The sequence below is a fragment of the Chlamydotis macqueenii genome, chromosome 14 (genome assembly GCF_036417535.1).
Source record: "Chlamydotis macqueenii isolate bChlMac1 chromosome 14, bChlMac1.mat, whole genome shotgun sequence".
NCBI lineage: Eukaryota > Metazoa > Chordata > Aves > Otidiformes > Otididae > Chlamydotis > Chlamydotis macqueenii.
Window position 1 is genome coordinate 8,577,792 of NC_141569.1, and position 17,576 is coordinate 8,595,367.

The 17,576-nt window shown below is 38.4% G+C and overlaps 1 protein-coding gene across 1 annotated transcript in view; it reads left to right on the forward strand.

Annotated features, from left to right (window-relative positions):
* Window positions 1-17,193, forward strand: part of PWWP2A (PWWP domain containing 2A) — a 31,138-nt gene extending 13,945 nt beyond the window's left edge. The window contains exons 2-3 of the mRNA XM_086759041.1: window positions 31-1,728; window positions 14,597-17,193. Of these exons, the coding sequence (XP_086615167.1) occupies window positions 31-1,714 (1,684 nt within the window). The 3' untranslated portion in view covers window positions 1,715-1,728; window positions 14,597-17,193. The remainder of the gene's footprint in view (window positions 1-30; window positions 1,729-14,596) is intronic.
* The last annotated feature ends 383 nt before the right edge of the window (window positions 17,194-17,576 follow it).

Sequence of the window (17,576 nt, forward strand, 5' to 3'; positions counted from 1 at the left end):
TGTAATTTTTATTTTTTTTTTCTCTTCAAGGTTTGGACCCCATGGAATCCCTGTGACTATATTTCCTAAAAGGGAATACAAGGACAAACCTGAAGCCATGCAGCTCCAAAGTAAACCATTCCAAGATGAGGCACAGGTGAAGTGTGAATCTAATGCTGCAGTCCCTGATGACTCTCCTCTCACGCAGCCATCAGAACCTAGCATAGCTAAAAGCCTATGGACTTCTAAACCACCTCCTCTCTTTCATGAGGGAGCGCCATATCCTCCCCCTTTGTTTATCAGGGACACATATAACCAGTCAATACCTCAGCCTCCGCCCCGGAAAATTAAGCGGCCCAAGCGTAAAATGTACAGGGAGGAACCCACTTCTATCATGAATGCTATCAAACTACGACCTCGGCAGGTCTTATGTGACAAGTGCAAAAACAGTGTTGTTGCAGAAAAAAAGGAAATAAAAAAAGGTGGCAATGCAAGTGACTCTTCAAAATATGAGGATAGTAAAAAACGAAGAAACGAGAGTGTGACTACTGTGAATAAAAAACTTAAGACTGACCATAAAGTGGATGGAAGAAGCCAAAATGAAAGCCAGAAAAGGAATGCTGTGGTCAAAGTTTCAAATATTGCTCACAGCAGAAGCAGAGTAGTTAAAGTTTCTGCACAAGCAAATACTTCAAAAGCGCAGTTAAATACAAAAAAAGTTCTCCAGAGCAAAAACATGGATCATGCAAAAGCTCGAGAAGTCTTGAAAATGGCCAAAGAAAAGGCACAAAAGAAGCAGAGTGCAACCTCTTCTTCCAAAAATGCACATTCAAAGGTCCACTTCACACGGCGTCTTCAGAACACCAGCTCAGGTTCCCTCCCACCCCGATTGCGTTTAAAGCCACAAAGGTATCGGAATGAAGAAAATGACTCTTCTCTCAAGACAGGACTTGAGAAAATACGGAGTGGCAAGATGGCAACTAAGCCCCAGTCTCGCTGCTCCTCCACCCGCTCAGCAGGTGAGGCCCCTTCAGAAAATCAGAGCCCCTCAAAAGGCCCTGAAGAGGCCAGCAGTGAGGTTCAGGACACAAGTGATGTGCATGTAACTGTTGATCAGGATGAACACCAGACATTGGGCAAGAGAGGCAGCAAAAGCAATATAACGGTTTACATGACCCTTAATCAAAAGAAATCTGACTCTTCCAGTGCATCAGTTTGTAGTAGTGATAGCACAGATGATTTGAAATCTACCAACTCTGAGTGTAGCTCTACTGAAAGCTTTGATTTTCCTCCAGGCAGCATGCATGCACCTTCCTCCTCCTCATCCTCCTCCTCAAAGGAAGAGAAAAAGCTCAGTAATTCCTTGAAAACAGAAGTCTTTTCCAAAAACGTCTCTAAATGTGTCACACCAGATGGCAGGACCGTATGTGTAGGGGACATTGTCTGGGCCAAGATTTATGGCTTCCCTTGGTGGCCGGCCCGTATTCTTACCATAACTGTGAGCCGGAAAGATAATGGCCTTTTAGTTCGACAGGAGGCTCGTATCTCATGGTTTGGCTCCACAACAACATCTTTTCTTGCTCTTGCACAACTATCCCCCTTTTTAGAAAGCTTCCAGTTGCGCTTTAATAAGAAGAGAAAGGGTCTTTACCGCAAGGCCGTCACAGAGGCAGCTAAGGCTGCTAAGCAGCTGACTCCCGAAGTTCGGGCCCTGCTGACACAGTTTGAAACGTGAACATGGAAAGTAAGGTAGGCAAGAAATCTGGAGGCTCCACAAAATTCCTAGCCTAGTTAGAGAACTACCATGAAGGACTTGCCAAGTCAGAAGTTGCACTCGGTTGACTGCTCTTTTTATACTAAAGTTGTTCCATTTGTAGCGGTTTCTTGACAGTTAAACAAATTGAACATGCAATCAAAATTAGCCTAAAGTGAGAACGTCAGTATTTTTCAAGTGAGAATTTTTTTTAAAGAAAAAAAAAAACTCCTCAAACACCCAATGCATAGGAGCCATAGCCTCAGCTGAAAGGCAGCTTATTTGCAGGGAATTTTTTAGTAGTTTCTACCCAGTATGTAACTAGTTGCTGTGTGGCAAAGGGTTGACACAAGGGATGAAAGTAGTAGCTGTGACTTTTTTTTTTTTTTTTTTTTAGGTGGCCCATCAGGGAAGTGTAGAAATGTAAGCCTTGTCTAAATGGTCTTTAAAGATTGTTTTAAATAGTCTCTAATGTATTTAGTCTGGCCAGTGCAAATTGGTTCAAAGCATGCTTTAACATCTTAAGGAGGCATGCCCATGCCCAGTCCACACAGGCCAATTTAAATGGCATTAGAAGACTCACTGAAATTTTTAAGGAAGAATTCATGTAACTTAAAGACCAGATTAAATGGGGTTTTATCGTAGTGACCACTTAAACACTCAGCCTTTCTATGCACACGGGGGCACAAATATAACACTTCAGGGTCTGAGAAGCTGAGAGGGATGCCTGTAGCTCTAAGACAAAGCTGAGAAGTTGCTCAGTGTTTGGGATCAAGGGCTGTTAATGCTGCATAGGTGTGAATCATAACTTCTGGTCTTTCTTCCTGAAGAAATCTTTCAGGCCATTTGCCTGGAGGTTTAGATTAAGAGAGGCTTTGTTTTGAATGTGTAAATAATTGATTGCTGAAATTGGTCAGATTTTCTCCTGACTGGTTGTTCCTAAATTCTTAGGATACGTCCTAGTAAATTACACTTTGTGAATTGTCAGATGTGTAATTGTTGCATTTTGGATGTATCTAACTTCATTTTTTTTTTTAATATTTCCGTTTAAGGTATCTGTTTGCAGGTCAGAAAATGAGAATATGTAATTGTGTAATGCTCTGAAATGTAAAAAAACAAACTGTAAATAAAATTGACTAAATCTGAATTATTTGTGTGTGTTTCTCAAAAAGCTTTGAAAAAAATCCAGGATGCTAGAGTACTTTTTATGTATGCCGTATTTAGAGGACACTCTTTAAAAAAGTAAATTGTCCTTTTTCACGCATTCTTAAAAATAACTGCTTGATGTAAAGTACTTTTGGTATACTTCAGTCTTAATTTTGAGATTAAGCAATTACCCACCCTTTTGTTTCAATTCTAGAGAAAGCCCTCTACAGAGCTAAAGTTCATAGAATTTCTCCCTAATTAGGTTTTGTTCCATATATTTGAATACAGACTGTGGATAATGTCCCTTATACAGTGGAGAAATGTTTTTGGTTTTCTCAATCTATCAAAACCTAATCAGACCCACTCTCACTGTTAACTTCAGCTTTTCTTGCATGTCTTTTGCTCAGTGTTGGGGCATTTTCATGCAACTAACTTTTACTTTTTTTTTTTTTTTTTCCTTCTGGTTTTGGTCCTTATCTGACCATGTGAATTACTGTCTCTTCTCCAACCCACTCCTGTTTCAGCCTTGCAATACCTTGTGAAGAATCTCTCGGCATTCATCCCAAAGCAGTTTTCATCCTGTTTTTTCCATAATTGCCCATTTAGGCAATCATGACAGATGTAAAAATTTAAGCTTAGACTGACATTAGATGTTAAACAGACATAAAAATGGGATAAGGATTTAATTATCAAACCCTTAAGTCTTAAGACTAAATTTCATATGTTCATGATACTGTCTGGTCTTTCCAAAGCATTCAGTTTCTTTTTACCTTTTTTAATTATTCTGTTGTGCCCACAGAACTTTTGGAAGTCAAAAGTGTCAAATACATGGCCGTTCAAATTTTCCTTAAGCTTACGGTAATCTCTGTTAGGTGCTAATTAAGCTTCCAAATAGACCAGCTTTACCTTGGCATTCTAACAGTTACCAAAAAACCCCACTGGTCAATGCTTTTTGAATGTGATAAACACACAATAAATTTCATAATGTGGGAAAAAAAAAATTGGGGAAAAAAAAAATTCCTGTTTCACTTCTATGTATTCTTTCCTGCAAACAGAAACAGTTGCTCTATTTAAGTAAATAAGCCGTATTTGTTATTAAAGCAGACTGCTCTTTGAAGTCAAGAACCCGTACAATGTGGTTTGGATGTCTACGCTAGTTCCTTGAGGTTTCGAAGCTCAAGTGAACTGGTTTTAAGTTAGTTGTTCTAAGCCAAATAGTGGTGAAATCAATATTTACATTGTCAGGTTTTTTTTTAAAGGACCTGGAAGCTTTGTACTCTTAGCTCTTGTTTTATATAAAGCTAGAATAGTCCTAAAGCATACATAGTCAAAGTTTGCTCAGGTGTTCACTGGTAAGATGGGAGAGCAACAGGTATGAGAGGGGTTTCCTTAGATTGTTTTATGTTCAAAAGGATTGTTTGTGAAAGGCATTTAAAGAGTCTTAGTTTTGATTAGTAGCTGATCATCTTTTAAGAAGTCTTTCCTAAGTTTTATAGTGAATATGCATTGTCACTTCATACTTAACAGAGCTCAAAACAAATAGACTTTTTTTTTTTTTACGATACCATGTTACGTAAGGTTGAAAATACCCTATTCATACTCATCCATGATTTTCCTTTCTCTCTGAAGTAGCTAACACTCTAGATAGTTACAGAGTTTACAGTGGAGAAGATGTTGAGCTTAACATAAAGACTGGCTACAGTAAGTAACCATGGTTATGGCAGTATGGATGCTGCATGTGGGTTAGCTTTGAAGACTTAGACAAAGCTTAGTGCTGGTTTAGCTTTAAACTGCAAAGAACTTCACACTTGTATGTGCCTGTCTGCTCCCACTTTGAGTGTGGACTGCTGTTCTTGCAGTTCGCTACGTACCTACCATCTCCGAGTGAGCCTGGCAGTTTAAATGACTTCTCAGATAACTGATGGCGGGAGCGCGGCTGTGCAGTTAAGCTGTGCAACTGTTGGAAGCAGCCTGTGTCTTGAGAAGACAAGTATCAGTAGAAAGAGTGGCTTTTAGTTTTCCATCAGCTTAATGTAACAAACAGTAAACATGAATACAAAAATTGTATTTTTTTTGTATTAATGAAATTCCTCAGTGTAGTTCTTGAATACGATCTTTCAGTTTAGGGGGGAGAACGTAACAGGTGCTGAAGAGTTTCTAGTACAAGCCTCTTATTCCTTTGAAAGTCTTTAGCTTCAGTTAAAACATTTTGGGAGAGAGCAGTTACTCCAAAACTTGTAAAGAAATCCTCTAACAGGCATGTTTGAAGATGTGATCACTTTATCAGTGAAGCTAGAAGCAAACGTGAAATGCTTGTAAGTCTCTGAAGTGGAGTTTTACAGGAAATCCAAGAAATATTTGGTTTTTTTCTAATCAGAGTTGTAATTTCGTGTCAACGCTTAAATGAGGTAATCATCTCTGATTATATGGTATTTTCTTTTAGACAGTGCTATCTTTAGTTTGAAACCTACATAACTAACAGCTACCTCACCAGGAGGGGTGTGTTTAATGGGGATAATGTAAGTCAACTGTGCAAGGCTGAGAAGATGTACATTTTTCAGCATGTTGTAAAATACTTTTTTTTTTTTTTTTTTTAAATCACAGTAGTGACTGTGATGAGGTTTAAGGAATAGCACATCAGTGGAAGTGAGGAAGTGGTAAGAGTTGCTTTTGGCATTGCTAGGTTTGTTTCTAGTTAACTCTCTTAAGTCCTGGAACTGATACCCGTTTGTGTCTTCTGAAAGTTCTTGCTAAAGTTGTCAGAGTAGAATTGGAACATTAATTTTGGAAAATAAATCTTAGTGAGCTAGTCCTCACTGTCTTCATGCATGTTCTGCAAAGTACAGTGAAAAAATAGAGCTTCCTTCTTGGCTGAAGAATTCTGGAAAAATGGAGGCTGACAATCAGTGAAAGGCTATTTCAGTTCATCTCCTTTCTCTATAATTGTATTCTAATAAGGCCTGCAAGAATAAGCAAATTCAGTCAATGCAGTGGAATGACTACACTAACTTGTAGATGATGACTGAACTGGAGGTAGAGTTGAGCTTATGATTAAAAGGGCACTAAAATGGCAGCATTTTGTGTCATAAGCCATTTGGTAAAAGTAGAGGTATGCTATTTTGAAAGTGATCTTACACTACAGAGTTTATAGTAGTTAAAGACTGAGGTGCTTTATCTTTCTGTTCTTATTTTCAGTTTGCTTTTCAAGGGTATAAATAGGTCATAGGGAACCTGAAGGGAAAGAGGAACTTGGTGCATTGAGCTAGATGTGATACTGGAAGGAGAACTATGAGCTGGTTGGTTGAGAATAATACGTTATTCTGTGAGTTCAGTAGAAGCGAGTCGTGCTCTCCTATTTTAGAGAGCTTGTAGAAGAATTTTGGTGAAGTGTATGTCATGTCCCCCTGTCAACTGTTACCAGCATACCTTTTGAGGTTATAGACAGGCTAGACTTGCAATAATATAATAAAATTATCCTTATAAATAAAATACAGTATCAATAGCAGAGTTTTTGCGTAGTGAACTTTCTTAAAGCTGCTTCTGACGTGGCTGTAGTGATCAGAGACCATCCACGTTTACCGTCAGGACCAGTGGAGGCCTTGTAGCATTGACAACTTTTGTAGTAGCTGTCGAGCTTTCTGAAGATCCATTAGATCCAAGCTTGTGAGATGTGGATGCAAGTATTCAGCTTCAAATGTTCTTAATTCTTAATGGGAAGAGCCTCTGTTTTCATACATATCCTTAACAATCTTGATGGAAAGTTCCTATTCAACATCTGAAATACCTCAACTACTGTTCTTTATGACAACTTAGTATTTTAGTTTCAATAGTTCTCTCTTTTATGGTGTTATCCTGTTAGTGTGTTTATAAAGCGTGGCCATTTACCTAGAGAAAATAAGATCCCCTTGTAAGACGGCTTTCCCATCCCTGTTCATATTTACTGACATTTCTTTGTACCTGTTCCATTTTGAACTCCTCTTTCTCTGACATCAGTGGCAAAAACTGTTTAAAGTAATTTAGATGGGGTTTTACAAAACTGTTATCAAATGGCAGTGATTCTTCCCGAAGTAAGAAATATCTCTGATTACTGATTTTTAATTGTTAGAACCTAATAGCAGCTTATATTTTCCCGTGATTTCCTCATACATTTCAGTCTCTTTTGCAATACTTGGGATGTGTATACCAATCCAGACTAATTTAGATTAATTTTTTTTTCCTTAAGCTGTTACACAACTGCCTTTCTGCAAACACAAGGCAGGAATCATGCTTGGTATAATGGAGTGTGGCCTTCTAACAATAGAGTCTTAGCTTCACAGAGAGTAAAACTGCACTGTATCTCCTGCCGAGGGGCCTCTTCTATGCAAAATCATGTTTGGATGACAATTTATGTAACATGTCAATAACATGTCAACTTTAAATTAGTTTGCTTTTTTTTCTTTAAAAAAATAGATGTAGGTCAGTTTTCGTGTTTGCTTACTAATGGTTTTGGTGTCAAATATGCGATAGAATAAGAAATATTCTTCTATGTGTCAGCCATATGCTATGAATCTGTGAGTTGGAAGGCAAGCTGTGTTCTCACTAGCTTGTTACCGTCACTGAACGATTCTGTATTGAAACACAGCGTAAGTCTTGTGACAGCATTCTCCTTGCCTGTTTTTAGCAGGTGCATAAAGGGAAGAGGGTACTTGCTTTGTCAGGAAAGCAAGCAGATACAATTCCAAGCAAATATTTACTCAAATGTTAATTTTGCATCATTTTTATTTAGTAACACTTAGGATTTTTGTTTGGCTTTAGGAAACACTACTGTTTAATTGTACTTCTGCAGTGGTTCAGAATTTTAAAGCACGTGGTGCAAGGTTTGGTAATTAGTAGCTCTGATAAGAAGGAGCTAAATCCATAAAAACTGGATTTTTCAGAGAACTTTAGTTAGGATGCGAACCTCAAGCTGCTTTGTATGACCTGAGTAATGCTTCAGTTGGCACACCAGTATCCATATGAATGGCATTGCATAAATAATTGTGTTTCATGTAATTTGGTTCTTTAGTCATCTAAAACGGAAGTAATCTTGACACTGATTTTAGTAAGGGACACGTCATGTCAGCTTTTCTAAGGCGTCACCGCTAAAATCAGCCCTAGAACGAGTTGGTACTTCATACAGGAATGCAGAGGGATGTGCTCAGGAACGTTTCTTTACGTTTGCTAGTACTGGGAATGGTTAGTTATTTTTGCTCTCCTGTTGGTGGCACGTGTGGAACCTTAACTGGAACGTGACTGATGACAAAGTTGTGCTCTTCTGGCAGCGTAGTGTTTGGTAGGCAGAGATTTTGACTCTAAGACACAAACTTTATTTGTTCTGGTAAAAATACCCAGAAATGTGTTTGCTAGGAGTTGTAATAACAAGTGGTTGAAGTCTGAGCAATAGGAGAAGGAAATGATTATCAGGTTACTCTTACTGGTTTCACGATGCTCAGTTAACTCAGATGTCATGAAAGGCGCTGGGAATGTGTTTGTGAAAGCTCCCAAATCGCTCCTAATTCCCAAAGAGTCCTTCAAGAAAAACAAGAGAAAGAAGGCTTAGTGCTAAAAATAGCTCCTCCTCTACCTTTGCCCCTGACAAGGGAAAAACAAACCTGTTTTCCTGTATTTCTGCTAGGGAAAAAAAAAAAAAAAAGCCATTAAAAATCATAACTGAAGGTTTCGAGCAGTGGATATTTTTGGTTGGAATATCACATTAATGATACTTGATTATTTTAGGAAAAAAAAACCTTTCCTTGAGATTTTTCAAGTGTTGAGGGATTTGGGGACCTAATCTCTTCTGATACATTTGTATAAAAAAGCTGAGTTTGGCTGGGTTTTGGGAATTCTGGATACTGTGTTGTATGTTTCAGAGAATTAGGCATGTAAACTGAGGAATGTGATTACTGCTCATCGTTTTCCGTGTAGTTGAGGCCCTGTTGAAGATTGTCTTGGGCTGTAGAGGAATGCAACAGTTCTGCTTGCTTTTAGTAATTCATTATCTAGAAGAGAAGCCTATTTTAACTCCACCTAACCAGTTAACTCTCTAATCTGTAGCAGTAAAATAACACATGCTGTTCCTTCTGTTACGTAGTCTTGCATGTAGACAAAGTATTAGTTGCCTAAAGAAGTTGCATATATGTTACTATAACTATTTTGGTATTTGGGCTCTACTTTAAGACCTATGTATCTTCTCCTTCACAGTATGTGACGGGAGATACTATTTTTACTTTGCTTGTCCTTCTGAGCAGCCTTTTCTTCCTCTTGATGGCTGTCTGCTGTCTTTCTGCTTTTTCTTTGAAGAGAAAAACAAATTCTTTCAAAGGCAGTGCTTCGCTTTAGATGTTGGTGAATACAGAGGATCATGAAAATTTTCACATTAAAAAAAGAATCAGAACCCACATTGCAGTGATGACTCTCAGGGAGGTAGCTGTGTAAAATGCAGTGGGGCAGGTGTTCGCGATGTCAGTGGTGAAAGGCCAAAAGCTGTGCCAGTGCTTGTCCTTATGTTTATTACCAGTGGTAACTTTTATGGTGACTCCACAATCTCCAGCAGTTGAATGGAACTGCTTCAAAACAGAGTCCAGACTGCTGTGAGCATACTGTACATCGCTGGAGAGCCATTCCCTTAGAATTAGGCTTTGCTATCACTCACCTACAAATTGTGGATTACACGATGAAGTAAGTAAATGAACTCGCTGAATGACTGATAAAACAGCCAACTTGCTGCATTCACGAGGGTCGGGGAATGTAATGACATGGGTATTGAGCTGATGCAAGTGGCTTGCAAGTGCAGAAACACTGTGAGGACGCTTCATCCTTTGTGGCGTCTCCGCTTTTTGAACCTTTTGTTCTCTGGGTCGCCAGTCCCTGCTTCACATGGTTCACACCGGGGAAATCCGCAGCACAAGAACTGTTCCTCCACGATACGAGGAGAATGAGATACATGACTGCACGTGTGTGGCTTTATTTTTCAGTCACTGTATCTGATGAGCCTAATGTTGTATACTTCTGCCTTAAACTTTTTCTATACAAAACACTGTTATTAATCCAAATAAACCAATGTAAAACCAATTATATTTTAACTGGGCAGATCAGATGTCCCCTAATCAGTTTTCATACCTATAGCAATCCAGCCCAAGGTCGTTCCTCACTGTTCTGGGCTAAATCCACGTGCACACTTCAGAGTCAACTTTACTGTGACAAAACAAAGGTTCCCGTACAAAATATTTTGTATTCATTAATTTTGCCAAACATGCATGTAACGAGTGTGTGATTAGTATGTATTGGAATAGCAGGATTCTGAGTAGGTAGAAACACTCTCTTGAAATTAAGAAACCTATCTTTTAAAATCTACTTTTACCCTGGATTTTTGCCTCCAGACCATAACATCCATGAGAGCAACTGGTCCGTTTCTCTTTCACCTTCTGTTGTTTCAGTTTTCTTCCATCCTATAATCGACAAAAATTATATTGCCACTGGCAAGAAGGCTTTGAATTTGTTTGAAGCCTGTGTGAGCAACTGACTGGGAGCGATTTTTGTAGTATTTGTAATTAAGAATGAGAAGCAAAATACAAAAAAACCCCTCCAATATACTCCAGAACTGTGAGTCACCTCTTCTCTTTTAAGCAAATTTAATCATGGTAATAAATTATTGCTAGTTTGACAATAACAAATGCAGTGTACATACACAATTCTGTGTGAAGATACAAAGCCAAAAAAAAAAGCACAATCTTATCTTTATGGTTTTTACCTGGAAGGGATAACGGAGCTCTCATCTGGGTCATGTCCTATAAAGGGGAGGAATAGGTGATGGGTTTCACATTTTAGAAAGCAAGACAAATCTAAGATGTGGAAGAGAGTGATGATTAAGGGAATTTGGCTACCAGTTGTGTTGCTGCAATGGGAAGTTGTCTGCCTCACCATCACTCTTGTTTGCATTTCTAAGTATATGAAAAAAATCTGTTTTTTCACAGCCTGCATTGCACAACAGATCTAAAATGCTGTCAGTATTGAATAGATAGTCCCCTAAGTTTGCTTTTTGCACTTTAAAATACAGAAGGGTCATGATCACCATGAATTATAAGCCATTGCTTCCGTTTCCACTTATCCTAGGTATTACTTTGTCCAGCACAATTTCACGGTATCCTTCTAGCTTTCAGTCCCTCAGTGGGCAGTACAGTGTTTGCACAGGTGCTTGTACAAGTAGATACTTTTCTTTGCTGTCTGCTAGTTTGTGAAATTTTGTTTAATTTCCCTTTAACTCTGCTGGTAAAGTCCAGTTTAAGCTCAAAAAAAGTTTATATCTGATTTTTCTGTGAGTATTTAGCATCTTCTCATGGTGTGCTGTTTTCTGGAAAGCAAAAGTAGTACACCTGGTAAGAATTCAGGCAGGCAAGGAGCTTAATTGTTTTTTGGTTTTGTTTTTTTTTTTTTTTTTAAAGCATCGTCAGTTCTTAACTCCTGTTAACTGGATTTTTTCTACCATAGGTCTCAACAAATGGCAGCATTTTACATCAGACTGACGAGTCCTGCTTCTCCCTTACAGTGTCTGACAGACCGCTGTGGATTCAGACTGGGGGCACTGACGTTATCAGTGAAATTGGCAGGTCTGTCTGGTTTAAGCCCTGCCTTAAGTGTGCTACCAACTAGTCATATGCATAGCAGGTTAGGACACAGGTAACAAGCTACCTATTTTATTTCCCTCTTCTATTTGAACACTTCAGATACAGCTGTTCTCCCTGGCCTCACCTGATGTCAAGTTTGATACATATTTTATTCAAAAGATCCACACTAAGTTTCTCTTGAAGCTTGCTTCTTGAATTACATGATCAGGTTAAGTAACTTGACAGGTATAATGTAAAAGGTTTTTTTTTAAAAAAAAAAGAATTTGTCTCCTAAACCAGCAATTCTCAAACATTTTTGCTGTGTGGATCACATCTTAGTAGGCTTTACCATGTGGGTGGTTCATCTGCTGCCTGTGGTTGTAGGCACAGCTTCCTGCCTCTGCTGATGTGTAAAAGTAAAATCAGGAAAGAATTTAGTAACATTTTAGTCTTTTTGAAGAAGTTTAGTACCTGAAACAAAGGAAAAACATGAGCAGGAAGATCTCAGTTAGAAACTTGCTGATGACATACAAACCAGAGTTAGGGAGCCACGTTTCTAGGAAAATGAAATTTTTCTTTGTTTTTGTTTTTGTTTTTTTTTTTTTTTTTCCTTTCCAAAGCCATGATCTGAGGAAGTGACACTTAACAAGCATCTTTAACTTCCATCGTGTGCCGAAGTCCATAAGGAAATTTAGAGCACATGTTTAAAGCCAAGGAGATACTGAAAATTATTGGGAATTCCAGCCCAAATATCTATTTACTACTTAGATCTGTCATGGATGTATGTGTGTCTCTTGGATCTTTTTTGACCTGGAGAGGAAATAGGGCAGCGAGGAGAATATCCAGTTGCTATAAAGGGAGCTTGATTTACATGACGAAGTCATGATTTTTACTTTATTAACATTAAAAAGTTGATCCAGTACCATATTATTGCATTAGGCCTGGGATTAGATATTTGATATGCATGGGTTTCATGAACTGAGACTTGCCACTGGTAAAGCAGAAGGCTGGACTACAATAGAGGTTAAGACTGGTCATGTTTCTGGAGTCACTAGCGATGGCACGTAAACGTCAGTGGGAGGAATGAAGCTCACTAAGGGCATTCTGGAATTTCTCAACAGTAAGAACAGGAGAGTAAGAGAGCTGTAAGACCTGACTTGGGCAGGAACACGAGTACCGGGTTTGTAATGAACAGACTTTGCCAAGTTTTGATTCTGAAAATCACTGCAACTGCAGTGATTGGTTGCTGAGTGGCTAGATGGGGTGTGAAAAGTGAAAATGCCTCCCATCAGAAGGAGGGAGCACCCGTGTTAAAATGAACCGGCCATTTCCTTAGACCTAGTAGTAGCTGTATGCACGCTCACATCACTGAACCAAATTCTTGTCTCATTGATTCCTTTGTAGAACACAGAAGTTTGCTGGCTAGTAATAGTGTCACTGAGGCTTGATTTTGGGAGTGCAGGTGTGTGGACATACTGGCTGAACTGTCACCCAACTTTTTATGGGATTTTTCGTATTTCTGAGTAGAGTTTTGTTCTCTGACATACTATAAAAGCTTCTCTTTGAAAGACTTTATGGATAAATGATGCTACATTAATATTAATCTTATTTTGGATAATTTTTAATTGGTTGTATGCTTTAATACCCAATATTGGTTGTTTTGCAGCCTGGAATACTGTGGTGTTTAGTTATCTGTACCAACAGTAAGTACTATTGAATACAGTGGAGCTTTGTCTGACATCCTTCTATGTGTAGAGGCACTGCAGGTTTCTCTCATGCATTTTGGAGTGGACCATAGCTAAAACAGTTTTAATTATGTATCAGTTCTGAGTATCTTACCCAAATGAGGACCTGTTGGGTACTGGAATGAATGCCTGCTTGCCTGCTGTCAGCAAACAGCAGCTCAGTGCATCTTTGCCTGGCTCTGTTAAATTTCATAATTAGTCCTCATTTCTTCAGCTTCAACTTTCCCAAAATTTCATTCCTATTTTTATTCTGCTGCATTGTACAGAATATAAAATCAGTTATTTTTCTGGTTTTTTTTTGTTGTCATTTTGTGGCACAGTGAGTAACTGAGCAATTGAGAATCTCCACAGTTATCCCTGTTCTCTTCCCTGCCTCCTCTCGTGGTAGGACCGTTTTCACTAATTCCTTTCTCGGGCTTATCATGTTTTTAATATTCTTTTGGATATTATTCAGAAGAGTTGTCTGTTTAGAAAGAACTTTAGGATTTTTCTGCTTATGCCATGAGTTTCTTATTTTTAAAAAATTCAGTTGTGTTATTCACTTTGCTGTTGTCAGTACTGGACAATGTGTATGTACCTCTCAAATAATCCTAGCAGTCAAAAGCTCAACAGAATGGTAAAAGGAATAACAAGACTGGCCTGGTCTTGTTGGAACCTTTTTTGTTCTCCTGTGTGTTTTTGAGCAAAGAGGTTGGAGCAGATGATCTCCAGAGGTCTACTCCAGCTGAGGTTATCCTAGAACAGTGTTTTCTTCACACTACGCAAGAGGCAGGTCCGAGCAGCCTGTGCTGATTCTGCACCGCCCTAAATGGCTACTGACTGGTGGTGATCTTATGCAGGAGCTCTTACTTGGACTGGTTCTATCTGCTTTGTCATCGTTTTATTCCAGTTCTATGGAGCAAATGGGAAAACATAAGCAATAATGGAAAACAAACATGATTGCCAGCGTTATACTTCAGTGCTCTGTGCACTCTCAGGTGTTGCATTTGAATGGCGTTACAGTGTCAGATTTAGCTTTGTGTTGTGAACCACACATCGTTGTATAGACTTTGTATATTGATGTCCCTCCTTCATTAGCTATCTTTAACATCTATAAAAATTGAAATTCTCTCTAGATGCTGAAACGGGGTGAGATATAACATGGATTGGTATGGTAGCTTCTCTTAAGCTCCAGTCAACTGAGGAGTTTGTTCACTTGTGTATGTCTTGTGATGATGTAAATATTTTTTTGTCTTCTGCACACAAAGCAGGTGAACTGGTAACTTTTCTGACCACCTCAGATTTTGCTTACCTACTTTTGCAATATATACTGGAAGACATTTAACCATTTTCCCTTTCTCTCCCCTTTTCAGCTCAGAGACACTAGTCAACTGCTGTTTTTATGGAACCTCACTACACTGCCACGAAGAGCACCAGCTCATCAGGACTGAAAGAAATCTGAGACTGAATTGTCCTATTTTTCCCTCTGAAATCTTCACCAAGTAGTAAACATTTTTTGAAGGGGAAAGGGGGTAAATATATTAAAGCTCCCCCTCGCACCCTGTTAGGGCACTTGTACCTAATGTACATTTTCTTCAAAATTTAAAAAGATGTTAGGAAATATTTTATAAAACCTTTTTGCAATAAATGACGCATGAAATTATTAAAGACACTTACATGCAAGGAACCACTTGAATTATTAGTATGAAGAATCACTGCAAATAACTGGGTTTTTTTGTAATGTGACAGTCACGTTTGTATGTTTTGATAGGTGCCAGTGATGGAGCCAATTGCCTGGGAAGCTGACTGTAACTTTTGAACTTTTATTTTAATTCTTAACTTTAGCATTGCAATTTTCCATTCTATGAGGCTTAGTTAGTATTTAGTGCAGGTGTTAGCAGAGCTGTGATCTGTGATCAAAAGCATGTCCAAAACCAGTTGTATTGTAAACTATGAACAGTCCTGCTATATGAGACCAATGTTTCCCATTGAGGTGATGGAAAGGACAGTGACCACAAACTCCATGTATCTCTGTATTATGGGAAAGCTCCTTCTGTGTGAATATGGTTGCATTTTGTTTATGCTATTGTAACGTGTAGGGAACTGAGGATTGTGGAATAACGTTAAGAAGGGCTACAACGCAGAGAGCAGCATTTTGCTTATAATACTATAACAAGACGGGAATCATGAATGGAGAGTGATTAAATGGAATGGCATTTCTCTTTCAAATCATGGGTTAGTTTTTCCTTTTGACATAAATATTTTTCAGATAGGTAACAAGTAGAGCAAAAGTTTTATTAATGTTTCTGATAGGTGTTGATCCGAGTTGCATTGACTTCTTTGAATAGCTGTAAATCAAAAAAAGAAACCCAGTGGGTTTTATCAATTTTATTCCTCTCCCTCAAAGGTGTTTGGTAAGACTTATTTCAGTGGAGCGTGTGAATGCTGGACACGCTGCTGAAATACTGAGTTATTAAATATTAATTTATTTGTCACTGATTATTTGACATTGTGTGCACACTTTCTCAACAGTATCATTTCCTACAAAGTTCTTAGCTGGGGATGTATTATAGAACCTGGGAAAATAAATACTTATTTTGAAGAAATGAAAATGTGCACATAGTCTACTAGAAGTCAAATTTTTGTTTCTATAGAAGTGAAAAGAGTTGTAGATCATTTAAAAACAGAGACACCTCTCTCAGAAGCATCTGTGTCAGCACAAAGGCAGTTTCACAGACTTCGCGTGTGGAGCCTGAATTAATCACACAGAATTTGAAGTTAGGACAACTCTTTGGCTTTGATACTGGCACCAGGTTTATGCTTGTTAAACAATTGGAGAGAGGGGGAGTGAGAGGCTGGGGCAGGCATCCAAATCCAGGATAGGTGTATCAGCGATGCACACCTACTGAGGCAGTTCATGCTTCTGGTTGGTTCAGTTTCTATTTTTCAGAGGTAAATTATTTATTTATAAAGCCAGAAATTGAATACTTACTGCCTACTTCTTAAAAAATAGCTGTGTAATACAGTACAGTAGGTTCAAATTGTACCATTTTTCATAATAAACTACCTTTTTTTTTTTTTTTAACTTTGAGATTAATATTTCTTCTACAGTGCTTTTCCTTTTCACCAGTTGAAGAGGATCAGCAGTCTGGTCCTGTTCGTGGCTTGAGACTTAACTACAACTTAGAAAAATTAAGACATCCGATTTGAGGACAGGGAACCGATTTGATGTCGTGGATGTGCTAGCCTTTCACCTCCGGAGACCAAACCCCAATTGTATTGACGATGAGTGAGGGTCTTGGCCTAATAAATTACATTTTTATGCACACACACAAAAAAAACCAAACACAAAAGAAGCCACCAAACAACATGACACAAACCAGTTTCTGCTCAGGAAAAAGGCCCAGGACTGTAATAGCAGGGTTATTGCACATTGGATTGAAAACTGATTGATGTTGTAAGTAGAAGCCAGTAGTGCCTGCCTGTGCGACATCTGACTCTTACCCAGTGCTCTTATTTCCTCACCTTCGAGAGCACTTGTGCACAGCAGCTGAAATATAAAAAATACACTTAAGAGAGATGCAGGTCTCTGCATTGGAGAATATGGGTATATAAGCAAATAGCATAAAAATAGACAAGGTAGCTAACTGTATTTGTGTTTGTTTTCACGGAAAGTACTGCAGCCATTTTGTTTGAAACCAGATTTTCATTTTGAAATGAAATTGTCAGGGATATTCTAATGATAGAGAATTACAGTAATGTATTGCTTTTCACTTTTTTGCTTTAGTTGCTTAATATTTAAGCTTTGCTCCGTGCTACCTTCTTGTCTGTATATTGAATGGTCACTATGCCTCTTTCATTTTGTAGACTTGAATGAGGAAAATAAGATTCACCCTTTAAGTTTTGCTCAGAAGTAAATGATAAAGAATGTTGTGTAACATTTATTCAAATAAAGCCTTGATTTTTTTCAGTGCTCTTTTAAAGGGAAATAATGTTGAATAATGTTTTGGTGTCATAACTTCCTTGTTTTATCAGTCCTTGACCCAAAAGCTTTTGATTTATGTTAACTTTTTTTTTTTTCTGAATTAAACAAAAGATTAAACTGAGGTTACTAGTCCACTGCTGGAAGTCTGTCACCTGGACAAGTCTCTATCCAGCCTCACCTTTCACCACAGTTGGTAAAAGATACCAACTCGTGCTCAACCAGCCGGATGCTTCCTACAAGCAATGGGAAAAAACTTTTTTTTTTCTTGTGTAATTAACAAGAAAATATTAACCTACGTTGTAGAGACAGATACAAAGAAGCCCTGATGGCTCTGTTCCATGGCTGCGACTGAGACGCACTAAGTCGTA